The sequence below is a fragment of the Bombina bombina genome, chromosome 5 (genome assembly GCF_027579735.1).
Source record: "Bombina bombina isolate aBomBom1 chromosome 5, aBomBom1.pri, whole genome shotgun sequence".
NCBI classification, from domain to species: domain Eukaryota; kingdom Metazoa; phylum Chordata; class Amphibia; order Anura; family Bombinatoridae; genus Bombina; species Bombina bombina.
This window is the reverse complement of record NC_069503.1, coordinates 843,625,031-843,641,379: the sequence shown is the minus strand read 5'-3', so window position 1 is coordinate 843,641,379 and position 16,349 is coordinate 843,625,031. Positions and strand designations below refer to the sequence as shown.

Genomic DNA, 16,349 nt, shown 5'->3' with positions numbered 1-16,349 from the left:
ATCTTGGATGACGTCACTTAAAGGAACCTTCATTCGTCGGAAGGAAGAGGATATTCCGTGCCGGAGGTCTTGAAGATGGAGCCGCTCCTCGTCAGATGGATGAAGATAGAAAATGCCGCTTGGATGAAGATGTCTGCCGGTCCGGATGTCCTCTTCTGCCCGGATAGGATGAAGACTTCTGCCGCTCCGGATGTCCTCTTTTTGGGTGAACATGACTCAAGGTAGGGAGATCTTCAGGGGGGTAGTGTTAGGTTTATTTAAGGGGGATGGTATTGTGGGGGTTTTTTACAGGCAAAAGAGCTGATTTCTTTGGGGCATGCCCCGCAAAAAGCCCTTTTAAGGGCTGGTAATAGAGCTGTTAACTTTTTTAATTTAGATTAGGGTAGGGAAATATTTTAATTTTGGGGGGCTTTGTTATTTTATTAGGGGGCTTAGAGTAGGTGTAATTAGCTTAAAATTCTTGTAATCTTTTTTTATTTTTTGTAATTTAGTGGGGGTTTTTTGGTAATTTAGTTTAGTTTATTTAATTGTAGGTAATTGTAGGTACTTGTAGTTAATTTAATTTATTTATTGATAGTAGGGATGCACCGAAATTTCGGCCGCAGAAAGTTTCGGACGAAAATAGCATTTCTTGTTATTTCGTTTTTCGTTTTTTTTGCCTTTTATTTTCGGCAAAATTATTGTGTAGCATATTTTAAATTTGATGCAAGCCTAGAGCTGCTGTTTGAGTTCATTACTTGACTTACTGTTTTGCATATAATAATAGTTTTCTAGGACTATACTTTATTTTGATAATTGGTAACAAAAACGGTTAAATCTGATTCTGTTACACAGAATTAAATAAAGAATAATACTAGCGATGCACCAAAATTTGGGCCGCCGAAAATGTGCAATTCCAATTTCGGCCCAAAGAGGACAAGAATGGCTAAAAATGTACAGCCCTCCCCTGTTCTATTGAGTTACATGTCTATCCTTAGCATAAGGTGAGCAGCACAGCACTGGCATGGTACACAGAGCACACACATAAGTACCATTACATGATGATATTTGAAACCAGCAGAGAAGGAAACCAAAGTTCTGAATAGTGAATAAAAATATCAAAGGAGGATAAGAAACATGTTTATAAACACTTGATATTATCAGACACAGCCCTAAGCACACGCAGTGAATATCTTTAAGCCTTATATACAGTGCTCATACATCAGCCTCATGTGCGTAGACATTCTATTCGCCTGAGGCAAATATGCGTGCACACTTTATAAGCATAAGCCCCAAGCTCGCACACAGTTGGTACAAATTAGCACCCACCAGACAGTGTATACAAAAAAGCACAGTAACTTTCTATAACCACCTTGCACGTAAGGTTGTAGCCAAGTCCAGTGGTCCTGGTGATAGGTGACAGGCAGACTCCATTTGGGGCTCCGGACATATAATCCGACGGGTCAGTGTGAGACCCGAACCAGGAACTAGGCGGAGATACGATGAGAGACGATCAGGTGCAGCCACGCTCATCGCACGGATAACTACACCCAAAAGCAAAACACATGTCCACCTCGTATCGTTGTCTGGCTGTAACCACGCTCTCCCTTATAGAGCTCCAGTTGCACTGCAGATCACGCCCTACTGTAGAAGTGACCATGTCCATTTGTTGGAGCTTTCCCGCCTACAAGCTCTCTCAGCTACACACACACACACACTGTAGTTAAAAAAGAAAAAAACTATTTCGGTTTCGTTTCAGTTTTCGGCCAGGATCATCCTGAATTTTCGGTATCTGTTTCGGCCCAGAATTTTCATTTCGGTGCATCCCTAATTGATAGTGTAGTGTTAGGTTTAATTGTAACTTAGGTTAGGATTTATTTTACAGGTAATTTGGTAATTATTTTAACTAGGTAGCTATTAAATAGTTATTAACTATTTAATAGCTATTGTACCTAGTTAAAATAAATACAAAGTTGCCTGTAAAATAAATATAAACCCTAAAATAGATACAATATAATTATTTGTTATATTGTAGCTATATTAGGGTTTATTTTACAGGTAAGTATTTAGTTTTAAATAGGAAGACTTTAGTTAATAATATTTAATTTATTTTGTTAGATTAAAATTATATTTAACTTAGGGGGGGGGGTTAGGGTTAGCTTTAGGGGTTAATATATTTATTATATATTAATATAGTAGCGGCGAGGTCCGGTCGGCAGATTAGGGGATTAATAAGTGTAGGAAGGTAGCAGCGACGGGGGGGGGGCAGATTAGGGGTTAATAAATATTATGTAGGTGTCGGCGATGTTAGGACCAGCAGATAAGGGGTTCTCAGGGATAATGTAGGTGGCGGCGGTGTGCGGTCGGCAGATTAGGGGTTAAAAAAAAATATTATAGTGGCGGCGGTTTAGGGGTACATAGGTAGTTTATGGGTGTTAGTGTACTTTAGAGCACAGTAGTCAAGAGCTTTATAAACCGGTGTTAGCCCAGAAAGCTCTTAACTACTGACTTTTTTCTGCGGCTGGAGTCTTGTCGGTAGAGGGTCTAATGTTCACTTCAGCCAAGACTCTAAATACCGGCGTTAGGAAGATCCCATTGAAAAGATAGGATACGCAATTGGCGTAAGGGGGTCTGCGGTATGGAAAAGTCGCGGCTTGAAAGTGAGCGTTAGACCCTTTCCTGCCTGACTCTAAATACCAGCGGGCGGCCAAAAGCAGCGTTAGGAGCCCTTAACGCTGCTTTTGACGGCTACCGCAGAAATCAAAATCTAGGCGTAAGTTTTTGCAAAGAGTCAATATTTGCAGTGTTGACCCTTCTTTTTCAAGACATCTGCAATTTGCCCTGGCATGCTGTCAATCAACTTCTGGGCCATATCCTGACTGATGGCAGCCCATTCTTGCATAATCAATGCTTTGGGGCCTATCTATCAAGCTCCGAAAGGAGCTTGATGGCCCGTGTTTCTGGCGAGACCGCTACTCCATAACACTGTCCGCCTGCTCTGAGCAGGCGGACAGGAATCGACACAATTCAACCCGATCGAGTACGATCGGGTTGATTGACATCTCCCTGCTGGCGGCCGATTGGTCGCGAGTCTGCAGGGGGTGGCGTTGCACCAGCAGCTCTTGTGAGCTGCTGGTGCAATGCTGAATACGGAGAGCGTATTGCATTCAGCGAGGTCTTGCGGACCTGATCCGTACTGTCGGATCAGGTCCGCAAGACCTTTAATAAATATGCCCCTTTGTCAGAGTTTGTCAGAATATGTGGGGGAGGGGGTTTTGTTCACCCGCTTCTTGAGGATTGACCACAAGTTCTCAATGGGATTAAGGTCTGGGAAGTTTCCTGGTCATGGACCCAAAATTTTGAGCTTTTGTTCCCCAAGCCACTTAGTTATCACTTTGGCCTTATGGCAAGGTGCTCCATCATGCTGGAAAAGGCATTGTTCGTCACCAAACTGTTCTTGGATGGTTGGGAGAAGTTGCTCTTGGAGGATGTTTTTATACCATTCTTTATTCATGGCTGTGTTCTTAGGCAAAATTGTGATTAAGCCCACTCCCTTTACCCCAGTAATCACCAGTCCAATCCCTGTACCTTTTGCAGAATATCAGTCTGTCCATGATGTTTTCCCTGGAAAGAAGTGGCTTCTTTGCTGCCCTTCTTGACACCCGACCATCCTCCAAAAGTCTTCGCCTCACTGTGCGTGCAGATGCACTCAAACCTGCCTGCTGCCATTCCTGAGCAAGCTCTGCACTGGTGGTGCTCCGATCTCGCAGCTGAATCAACTTTAGGAGACGATCCTGTCGCTTGCTGTACTTTCTTGGGCGCCCTAAAGCCTTCTTCACAACAATTAAACCTCTCTCCTTGAAGTTCTCGATGATCCGTTAAATAGTTGATATAGGTGCAATCTTAGCATCAGCAATATCCTTGCCTGTGAATCCCTTTTTGTGCAAAGCAATGATGACTGCATGTGTTTCCTTGCAGGTAACCATGGTTAACAGAGGAAGAAACATAATTTATGCTTACCTGATAAATTTATTTCTCTTGTGGTGTATCCAGTCCACGGATCATCCATTACTTGTGGGGGATATTCTCATTCCCAACAGGAAGTTGCAAGAGGACACCCACAGCAGAGCTGTCTATATAGCTCCTCCCCTAACTGCCATATCCAGTCATTCGACCGAAAACAAACAGAGAAAGGAGAAACCATAGGGTGCAGTGGTGACTGTAGTTTAAAATTTAAAAATACCTGCCTTAAAATGACAGGGCGGGCCGTGGACTGGATACACCACAAGAAAAATAAATTTATCAGGTAAGCATAAATTATGTTTTCTCTTGTAAGGTGTATCCAGTCCACGGATCATCCATTACTTGTGGGATACCAATACCAAAGCTAAAGTACACGGATGAAGGGAGGGACAAGGCAGGTACTTAAACGGAAGGTACCACTGCCTGTAAAACCTTTCTCCCAAAAATAGCCTCCGAAGAAGCAAAAGTATCAAATTTGTAGAATTTTGAAAAAGTATGAAGCGAAGACCAAGTCGCCGCCTTGCAAATCTGTTCAACAGAAGCCTCATTTTTAAAGGCCCATGTGGAAGCCACAGCTCTAGTAGAATGAGCTGTAATCCTTTCTGGAGGCTGCTGGCCAGCAGTCTCATAGGCTAAGCGGATTATGCTTCTTAGCCAAAAAGAAAGAGAGGTTGCTGAAGCCTTTTGACCTCTCCTCTGTCTGGAGTAGACAACAAACAGGTGAGATGTTTGACGAAAATCTTTAGTAGCTTGTAAGTAAAACTTTAAAGCACGAACCACGTACAGATTGTGTAATAGAGGTTCCTTCTTTGAAGAAGGATTAGGACACAAAGACGGAACAACAATCTCTTGATTGATATTCTTATTAGATACCACCTTAGGTAAAAACCCAGGTTTGGTACGCAGAACTACCTTATCTGCATGGAAGATCAGATAACGAGAATCACATTGTAAGGCAGATAACTCGAAAACTCTACGAGCCGAGGAAATAGCTACCAAAAAAAGAACTTTCCAAGATAAAATATCTATGGAATGAAGAGGTTCAAACGGAACCCCCTGAAGAACTTTAAAAACCAAATTTAAGCTCCAAGGAGGAGCAACAGGTTTAAACACAGGCTTGATTCTAACTAAAGCCTGACAAAATGCCTGAACGTCTGGGACATCCGCCAGACGCTTGTGCAAAAGAATAGATAGCGCAGAAATCTGTCCCTTTAAGGAACTAGCTGACAATCCTTTCTCCAATCCTTCTTGGAGAAAAGATAATATCCTGGGAATCCTGACCTTACTCCATGAGTAGCTCTTGGATTCACACCAATAAAGATATTTACGCCATATCTTATGGTAGATTTTCCTGGTGACAGGCTTTCGTGCCTGGATTAAGGTATCAATGACTGACTCGGAGAAACAACGCTTTGATAAAATCAAGCGTTCAATCTCCAGGCAGTCAGCCTCAGAGAAATTAGATTTGGATGGTTGAAAGGACCTTGAAGTAGAAGGTCCTGTCTCAGCGGCAAAGTCCATGGTGGAAAGGATGACATGTCCACTAGATCTGCATACCAAGTCCTGCGTGGCCACGCAAGCGCTATCAAAATCACTGATGCTCTCTCCTGCTTGATCTTGGCAATCAGACGAGGGAGCAGAGGAAACGGTGGAAACACATAAGCCAGGTTGAAGGACCAAGGCGCTGCTAGAGCATCTATCAGCGTTGCCTTTGGGTCCCTGGACCTGGATCCATAACAAGGAAGCTTGGCGTTCTGGCGAGACGCCATGAGATCCAGTTCTGGTTTGCCCCAACGATGAACCAATTGTGCAAACACCTCCGGATGGAGTTACCACTCCCCCGGATGAAAAGTCTGTCGACTTAGAAAATCCGCCTCCCAGTTCTCTACACCTGGGATATGGATAGCTGATAGGTGGCAAGAGTGAATCTCTGCCCAGAGAATTATCTTTGAGACTTCTAACATCGCTATGGAACTCCTTGTTCCCCCTTGATGGTTGATGTAAGCCACAGTCGTGATGTTGTCCGACTGAAATCTGATGAACCTCATTGTCGCTAGCTGAGGCCAAGCCTGAAGAGCATTGAATATCGCTCTTAGTTCCAGAATGTTTATTGGAAGGAGTGACTCTTCCTGAGTCCACGATCCCTGAGCCTTCAGGGAGTACCAGACTGCACCCCAACCTAGAAGGCTGGCATCTGTCGTTACAATGGTCCAATCTGGCCTGCGAAAGGTCATACCTTTGGACAGATGGACCCGAGATAGCCATCAGAGAAGAGAATCCCTGGTCTCTTGGTCCAGATTTAGTAGAGGGGACAAATCTGTGTAATCCCCGTTCCACTGACTGAGCATGCATAGTTGCAGCGGTCTGAGATGTAGGCGTGCAAACGGCACTATGTCCATTGCTGCTACCATTAAGCCGATTACTTCCATGCACTAAGCCACCGAAGGGCGAGGAATGGAATAGAGAACACGGCAGGAATTTAGAAGTTTTGATAACCTGGACTCTGTCAGGTAAATTTTCATTTCTACAGAATCTATCAGAGTCCCTAGGAAGGAAACTCTTGTTAGGGGGGATAGAGAACTCTTTTCCTCGTTCACCTTCCACCCCTGCTACCTCAGAAATGCCAACACTATGTTCGTATGAGACTTGGCAATTTGGAAGTTTGACGCCTGAATCAGGATGTCGTCTAAATAAGGGGCCACTGCTACGCCCCGTGGCCTTAGGGCCGCCAGAAGCGACCCCAGAACCTTCGTAAAAATTCTTGGGGCTGTAGCTAACCCAAAGGGAAGAGCTACAAACTGGTAATGCCTGTCTAGGAAGGCAAACCTGAGAAACCGATGATGATCTTTGTGTATCGGAATGTGAAGATAAGCATCCTTTAAATCCACTGTAGTCATGTATTGACCCTCCTGGATCATAGGTAGGATGGTACGAATAATAACTCCCATAACTAGGAGATCTTGTACACAGTGTAAGAATGCCTCTCTCTTTATCTGGTTTTCAGATAATTGTGAAAGGTGAAATCTCCCTTTTGGGGGGGGAAGCCTTGAAGTCCAAAAGATATCCCTGGGATATAATTTCCAACGCCCAGGGATCCTGGACATCTCTTGCCCACGCCTGGGCGAAGAGCGAAAGTCTGCCTCCTACTAGATCCGTTACCGGATAGGGGGCCGTTCCTTCATGCTGTCTTAGAGGCAGCAGCAGGCTTTTTGGCCTGCTTACCCTTGTTCCAGGTCTGGTTAGGTCTCCAGACCGTCTTGGACTGAGCAAAAATTCCCTCTTGTTTTGCATTAGAGGAAGTTGATGCCGCACTTGCCTTGAAGTTTCGAAAGGCACGAAAATTAGACTGTTTGGCCCTTGATTTGGACCTATCCTGAGGAAGGGCATGACCTTTTCCTCCAGTGATATCAGCAATAATCTCCTTCAAACCAGGCCCGAATAGGGTCTGCCCCTTGAAGGGAATGTTAAGCAGCTTAGACTTTGAAGTAACGTCAGCTGACCATGATTTAAGCCATAGCGCTTTGCGCGCCTGGATAGCAAAACCAGAATTCTTAGCCGTTAGTTTAGTCAAATGAACAATGGCATCAGAAACAAAAGAATTGGCTAGCTTAAGTGCTCTAAGCTTGTCAAGTATGTCATCCAATGGAGTCTTCCAGAGACTCAAACCAGAACGCCGCAGCAGCAGTGACAGGAGCAATGCATGCAAGGGGCTGTAGGATAAAACCTTGTTGAATAAACATTTTCTTAAGGTAACCCTCTAACTTTTTATCCATTGGATCTAAGAAAGCACAACTGTCCTCGACAGGGATAGTAGTACGCTTTGCTAGAGTAGAAACTGCTCCCTCCACCTTAGGAACTGTCTGCCATAAGTCCCGTGTGGTGACGTCTATTGGAACCATTTTTCTAAAAATAGGAGGGGGAGAGAACGGCACACCTGGTCTATCCCATACCTTAGTAATAATTTCTGTAAACCTTTTAGGTATTGGAAAAACATCAGTGCACACCGGCACTGCATAGTATTTATCCAGTCTACACAATTTCTCTGGCACTGCAATTGTATCACAGTCATTCAGAGCAGCTAAAACCTCCCTGAGTAACACACGGAGGTGTTCAAGCTTACATTTAAATGTAGAGATATCAGAATCAGGTTGCATCATCTTCCCTGAGTCAGAAACATCACCCACAGAACGAAGCTCTCCTTCAGCTTCTGCATATTGTGAGGCAGTATCAGACATAGCTCTTAAAGCGTCAGTATGCTCTGTATTTAGTCTAACTCCAGAGCTATCTCGCTTTCCTCTAAATTCAGGTAGTCTGGCTAATACCGCTGACAGTGTATTATCCATGACTGCCGCCATGTCTTGTAAAGTAAACGCTATGGGCGCCCTAGATGTACTTGGCGCCATTTGAGCGTGAGTCCCTTGAGCGGGAGTCAAAGGATCTGACACGTGGGGAGAGTTAGTCGGCATAACTTCCCCCTCGTCAGATTCCTCTGGTGATAAATTTTTTAAAGACAGAATATGATCTTTATTGCTTAAAGTGAAATCAGTACATTTGGTACACATTCTAAGAGGGGTTCCACAATGGCTTTTAAACATAATGAACAAGGAGTTTCCTCTATGTCAGACATGTTTGTACAGACTAGCAATGAGACTAGCAAGCTTGGAAAACACTTTAAATCAAGTTAACAAGCAAATATAAGAAACGGTACTGTGCCTTTAAGAGAAACAAATTTTGTCCGAATTTGAAAAACAGTGAAAAAAGGCAGTAAATCAAACGAAATTTTTACAGTGTGTATAATAGGCTAACAGAGCATTGCACCCACTTGCAAATGGATGATTAACCCCTTAGTTCAAAAAACGGATCAAAAAAACGATATAGACGTTTTTTAACAGTCACACCAAACTGCCACAGCCTTGCTGTGGGCCTACCTTCCCCAACAAACGACTTTGGAAAGCCTAAGAGCCCTTTAGAGATGTCCTATAGCATTCAGGGGACTCCTGGAGGAAGCTGGATGTCTCAGTCTGTAAAATTTACTGCGCAAAAAAGCGCTAAATTAGGCCCCTCCCACTCATAGTAACACAGTGGAAAGCCTCAGGAAACTATTTCTAGGCAAATTTAAGCCAGCCATGTGGAAAAAACTAGGTCCCAATAAAGTTTTATCACCAAAGTATAAATAAAAACGTTTAAACATGCCAGCAAACGTTTTACATTGTAAATATAAAAGAGTATTACCTCAGAAAGTAAGCATGATACCAGTCGCTATTAAATCACTGTATTCAGGCTTACCTTACATACATTTGGTATCAGCAGCATTTTCTAGCATTCACATCTTCTAGAAAAATCTTAACTGCACATACCTCATAGCAGGATAACCTGCACGCCATTCCCCCGCTGAAGTTATCTCTCTCTTCAGTCATGTGTGAGAACAGCAATGGATCTTAGTTACAACCTGCTAAGATCATAGAAATCACAGGCAGATTCTTCTATTTTTCTGCCTGGAACAAAATAGTACAACTCCGGTACCATTTAAAAATAATAAACTTTTGATTGAAGTAAAATAACAGCTACATTTCACCACTTTTCTCTTACTACCTCCATGCTTGTTGAGAGTTGCAAGAGAATGACTGGATATGGCAGTTAGGGGAGGAGCTATATAGACAGCTCTGCTGTGGGTGTCCTCTTGCAACTTCCTGTTGGGAATGAGAATATCCCACAAGTAATGGATGATCTGTGGACTGGATACACCTTACAAGAGAAACAATGATTTAAAGCACCACTCATTTTTAAGCTTCCAGTCTGTTATTCTAACTCAATCAGCATGACAGAGTGGTCTCCAGCCTTGTCCTTGTCAACACCGACACCTGTGGTAACGAGAGAATCACTGACATGATGTCTGCTGGTCCTTTTGTGGCAGGGCTGAAATGCAGTGGAAACATTTTTTGGGGGATTAAGTTCATTTTCATGGCAAAGAGGGACTTTGCAATTAATTGCAATTGATCTGATCACTCTTCATAACATTCTGGAGAATATGCAAATTGCCATCATAAAAACTGAGGCAGCAAACTTTATGAAAATTAATATTTGTGCCATTATCAAAACGTTTGACCAGGACTGAATGTGTATGCACTTTACTAGAGCCAAGTGTAGAATTTATTTAAAAAAACAAATACAAAATAAAAAAAAACTGAAGAACAACCATAGCAAAATATAGCGAATATATAAATAAGGGGAAAAATAGTTTTCAGAAATATATTTTAAATAGTTACTTTTGGAACTTTTAGGGGATTGCTGTGTGTTCTCACACTCTCTTACCTATCTTCTAGAACTTTAATGGTATCATGAAGTGACTTCTGTTGTTCTCGGAGTTGTTGGTTCTTGGTATAAAATTCTTCCAATCTTTGTGCATCCCTAAATAAACACAGTTTATTGTCAAGGACATATTTAGTCAGTTAAATGTAGCCATGATGTTGCAATAAAACACTAAGGGCTAGATTACAAGTGGATCCCTATTTATTGCTCACGCACTAACTGTGCTCGACTTCGGCTTTTCCAGATTGTTCGATACCGAGCGCCTTAAAAGTTGAAAGTAAAAAGTTTTTGCTCCTGTGCTAACCTAACACGCACAAAAAGCCGAAGTTACAATATCACAATCACGTTGACATATTCCCCCCATAATGGAGTGCAAAAAGTGGGGGGAAGAAACTAACAACCTGCTCTCGCGCAAACCTGATTACATTTTCTCAAGTGCGCTAACCAGATATGAAAAACATAATTTATGCTTACCTGATAAATTCCTTTCTTCTGTAGTGTGATCAGTCCACGGGTCATCATTACTTCTGGGATATTACTCCTCCCCAACAGGAAGTGCAAGAGGATTCACCCAGCAGAGTTGCATATAGCCCCTCCCCTCTACGTCACCCCCAGTCATTCGACCAAGGACAAACGAGAAAGGAGGAACCAAGGGTGTAGTGGTGACTGGAGTATAATTTAAAAATAAATACCTGCCTTAAAAACAGGGCGGGCCGTGGACTGATCACACTACAGAAGAAAGGAATTTATCAGGTAAGCATAAATTATGTTTTCTTCTGTTAAGTGTGATCAGTCCACGGGTCATCATTACTTCTGGGATACCAATACCAAAGCAAAAGTACACGGATGACGGGAGGGATAGGAAGGCTCTTTTATACAGAAGGAACCACTGCCTGAAGAACCTTTCTCCCAAAAATAGCCTCCGAGGAAGCAAATGTGTCAAATTTGTAAAATTTGGAAAAAGTATGAAACGAAGACCAAGATGCAGCCTTGCAAATCTGTTCAACAGAGGCCTCATTCTTGAAGGCCCAAGTGGAAGCCACAGCTCTAGTAGAATGGGCTGTAATTCTTTCAGGAGGCTGCTGTCCAGCAGTCTCATAAGCTAAACATATTATACTACGAAGCCAAAAGGAAAGAGAGGTTGCCGAAGCCTTTTGACCTCTCCTCTGTCCAGAGTACACGACAAACAGAGAAGACGTTTGTCGAAATTCCTTAGTTGCCTGTAAGTAAAATTTTAGGGCACGAACTACATCCAGATTATGTAGTAATCGTTCCTTCTTTGAAGAAGGATTTGGGCACAAGGAAGGAACAACAATCTCTTGATTGATATTCCTGTTAGTGACTACCTTGGGTAAGAACCCAGGTTTAGTACGCAGAACTACCTTATCCGAATGAAAAATCAAATAAGGAGAATCACAGTGTAAGGCTGATAACTCAGAGACTCTTCGAGCCGAGGAAATAGCCATTAAAAATAGAACTTTCCAAGATAACAACTTTATATCAATGGAATGGAGGGGTTCAAACGGAACGCCCTGTAAAATGTTTAGAACAAGATTTAAACTCCATGGTGGAGCAACAGTTTTAAACACAGGCTTAATCCTCGCTAAAGCCTGACAAAAGGCCTGAACATCTGGCACTTCTGACAGACGTTTGTGTAACAGAATAGACAGGGCTGAGATCTGTCCCTTTAATGAACTAGCAGATAAACCCTTTTCTAAACCTTCTTGTAGAAAAGACAATATTCTAGGAATCCTAACCTTACTCCAAGAGTAACCTTTGGATTCACACCAGTATAGGTATTTATGCCATATCTTATGGTAAATCTTTCTGGTAACAGGCTTCCTAGCCTGTATTAAGGTGTCAATAACTGACTCAGAAAACCCACGCTTTGACAAAATCAAACGTTCAATTTCCAAGCAGTCAGCTTCAGAGAAGTTAGATTTTGATGTTTGAACGGACCCTGGATCAGAAGGTCCTGTTTCAGAGGTAGAGACCAAGGTGGACAGGATGACATGTCCACCAGGTCTGCATACCAAGTCCTGCGTGGCCATGCAGGTGCTATCAGAATCACCGATGCTCTCTCCTGTTTGATTCTGGCAATCAATCGAGGAAGCATCGGGAAGGGTGGGAACACATAAGCCATCCTGAAGTCCCAAGGTGCTGTCAGTGCATCTATTAGGACTGCTTCCGGATCCCTGGATCTGGACCCGTAGCGAGGAAGCTTGGCGTTCTGCCGAGACGCCATGAGATCTATCTCTGGTTTGCCCCAACGTCGAAGTATTTGGGCAAAGATCTCCGGATGAAGTTCCCACTCCCCCGGATGAAAAGTCTGACGACTTAAGAAATCCGCCTCCCAGTTCTCCACTCCCGGGATGTAGATTGCTGACAGGTGGCAAGAGTGAGACTCTGCCCAGCGAATTATCTTTGATACTTCCAACATTGCTAGGGAGCTTCTTGTCCCTCCCTGATGGTTGATGTAAGCTACAGTCGTGATGTTGTCCGACTGAAACCTGATGAACTCCCGAGTTGTCAACTGGGGCCAAGCAAGGAGGGCATTGAGAACTGCTCTCAATTCCAGAATGTTTATTGGCAGGAGACTCTCCTCCTGACTCCATTGTCCCTGAGCCTTCAGAGAATTCCAGACGGCACCCCAACCTATAAGGCTGGCGTCTGTTGTTACAATTGTCCAGTCCGGTCTGCTGAAAGGCATCCCCCTGGACAGATGTGGCCGAGAAAGCCACCATAGAAGAGAATTTCTGGTCTCTTGATCCAGATTTAGAGAAGGGGACAAATCTGAGTAATCCCCATTCCACTGACTCAGCATGCACAATTGCAGTGGTCTGAGGTGTAAGCGAGCAAATGGCACTATGTCCATTGCCGCTACCATTAAGCCGATTACCTCCATGCATTGAGCCACCGATGGGTGTTGAATGGAATGAAGGGTGCGGCAAGCACTTTGAAGTCTTGTTAACCTGTCCTCTGTCAGGTAAATCTTCATTTCTACAGAATCTATAAGAGTCCCCAGGAAGGGAACTCTTGTGAGTGGAACGAGAACTTTTCTTTTCGTTCACCTTCCATCCATGTGATCTTAGAAATGCCAGTACTAACTCTGTATGAGACTTGGCAGTTTGAAAGCTTGAAGCTTGAATCAGAATGTCGTCTAGGTAGGGAGCTACCGAAATTCCCCGCGGTCTTAGTACCGCTAGAAGAGCACCTAGAACCTTTGTGAAGATTCTTGGAGCTGTAGCCAATCCGAATGGAAGAGCTACAAACTGGTAATGCCTGTCTAGAAAGGCAAATCTTAGATACCGGTAATGATCTTTGTGAATCGGTATGTGAAGGTAAGCGTCTTTTAAATCCACTGTGGTCATGTACTGACCCTCTTGGATCATGGGTAAAATTGTCCGGATAGTCTCCATTTTGAATGATGGAACTCTTAGGAATTTGTTTAGGATCTTTAAATCCAGGATTGGTCTGAAAGTTCCTTCTTTTTTGGGAACCACAAACAGATTTGAGTAAAACCCTTTTCCCTGTTCCGACCGTGGAACTGGATGGATTACTCCCATTAATAATAGTTCTTGTATGCAGCGTAGAAACGCTTCTTTCTTTGTTTGGTCTGTTGACAACCTTGACAGATGAAATCTCTCTCTTGGAGGAGAGTGTTTGAAGTCCAGAAGGTATCCCTGAGATATTATCTCTAGCGCCCAGGGATCCTGGACATCTCTTGCCCAAGCCTGGGCGAAGAGAGAAAGTCTGCCCCCCACTAGATCCGATCCCGGATCGGGGGTCCTCAATTCATGCTGTTTTAGTGGCAGCTGCAGGCTTCCTGGCCTGCTTGCCCTTGTTCCAGGACTGGTTAGGTCTCCAGCCTTGTCTGTAGCGAGCACCAGATCCTTCTTGTTTTGGAGTAGTGGAAGTTGATGCTGCTCCTGCTTTGAAATTCCGAAAGGAACGAAAATTAGACTGTCTAGCCTTAGGTTTGGCTTTGTCTTGAGGTAGGGCGTGGCCCTTACCTCCTGTAATGTCAGCGATAATTTCTTTCAAACCAGGCCCAAATAGGGTCTGTCCCTTGAAAGGTATATTAAGTAATTTGGACTTAGACGTTACATCAGCTGACCAGGATTTTAGCCACAGTGCTCTGCGCGCTTGAATGGCGAATCCGGAATTCTTAGCCGTAAGTTTAATTAAATGTACTACGGCTTCCGAAATGAATGAATTAGATAGCTTAAGTACTCTAAGCCCGTCTGAAATGTCGTCCAGCGTAGCTGAACCAAGATTCTCTTCTAGAGACTCAATCCAGAATGCCGCTGCAGCCGTGATCGGTGCAATGCATGCAAGGGGTTGCAATATAAAACCTTGTTGAACAAACATTTTCTTAAGGTAACCCTCTAATTTTTTATCCATTGGATCTGAAAAGGCACAGCTATCCTCTACCGGGATAGTGGTACGTTTAGCTAAAGTAGAAACTGCTCCCTCCACCTTAGGGACCGTTTGCCACAAATCCCGTGTGGTGGCGTCTATTGGAAACATCTTTCTAAATATTGGAGGGGGTGAGAACGGCACACCGGGTCTATCCCACTCCTTAGCAATAATTTCAGTTAGTCTTTTAGGTATAGGAAAAACGTCAGTACTTGTTGGTACAGCAAAATATTTATCCAACCTACACAATTTCTCAGGTATTGCAACTGTGTTACAATCATTCAGAGCCGCTAACACCTCCCCTAGTAAAACACGGAGGTTTTCCAGCTTAAATTTAAAATTTGAAATATCTGAATCCAATCTGTTTGGATCAGAACCGTCAGCTGCAGAATGAAGCTCTCCGTCCTCATGTTCTGCAAGTTGTGACGCAGTATCTGACATGGCTCTAACATTATCAGCGCACTCTGTTCTCACCCCAGAGTGATCACGCTTGCCCCTTAGTTCTGGTAATTTAAAACCTCAGTCATAACAGTAGCCATATCTTGTAATGTTATTTGTAATGGCCGCCCAGATGTACTTGGCGTCGCCATATCGCGCACGTCCCGAGCGGGAGATGCAGGTACTGTCACGTGAGGCGAGTTAGTCGGCATAACTCTCCCCTCGTTGTTTGGTGAAATTTGTTCAATTTGTACAGATTGACTTTTATTTAATGTAGCATCAATGCAGTTAGTACATAAATTTCTATTGGGCTCCACCTTGGCTTTAGTACAAATAGTACAGGTCTCATCTTCTGAATCAGACATGTTTAACAAACTAGCAAATAAACTTGCAATTTGGAAATACTATACAAGTAAAATACAATGAAAAAAACGAACTGTGCTTGAAAAGCACTTAATATATATAACAGATGAAATCAATCAGCTTTGAAAAACAAAATGCAACTTAGTAAAGGTTTGTACCCAGTAGCAAGAAAAAACTAACCCTGAGGCATAAAAAAGTTAAAGAATAACGTTTTGTATCACAGTCAACTACAATCATACAGCTCTGTTAGATTACTTCCCTCAAATTGGCTTTGAAGATCCCTGGGTTCTGTAGAAATAAACCGGAACATGCAGGAAAAATAATGAGCTTTGACTGAAATTTTTGATGCGTAGCAAAGGCGCCAAAAAAGTCCCACCCCCTCACACATAACAGTGAGAGAGATTAAACAACTGTCATAATTAGATCCAGCAACTGCCAAGTGGAAAAATAGTGCCCAAACACTTTATTCACCCAGTACCTCAGAAAATGAAAACGATTTTACATTCCAGCAAAAAACGTTTAACATAATTAAGAGTTATTAAAAAGCCTATTGTATATCTATTAGGCTAAAGTCTTACATACACAGTGTAATTCCAGAAAAGTACCATTCTCCGGAATACTAAAATGTAAATTATACATACATGATATAATGTCGGTATGGCAGGATTTTCTCAGCAATTCCATTGTTAGAAAATAAAAACTGCTACATACCTCTTTGCAGAATAAACTGCTCGCTGTCCCCTGATCTGAAGTTTACCTCTCCTCAGATGGCCGAGAAACAGCAATATGATCTTAACAACTCCGGCTAAAATCATAGT

The 16,349-nt window shown here is 43.0% G+C and overlaps 1 protein-coding gene across 1 annotated transcript in view; it reads right to left on the bottom strand.

Moving 5' to 3' along the window:
* Positions 1 to 16,349, bottom strand: part of RBBP8 (RB binding protein 8, endonuclease) — a 353,058-nt gene that overhangs the window by 252,870 nt on the left and 83,839 nt on the right. Inside the window, exon 4 of the mRNA XM_053715868.1 lies at positions 10,315 to 10,410. Coding sequence (XP_053571843.1) covers positions 10,315 to 10,410 — 96 coding nt within the window. The remainder of the gene's footprint in view (positions 1 to 10,314; positions 10,411 to 16,349) is intronic.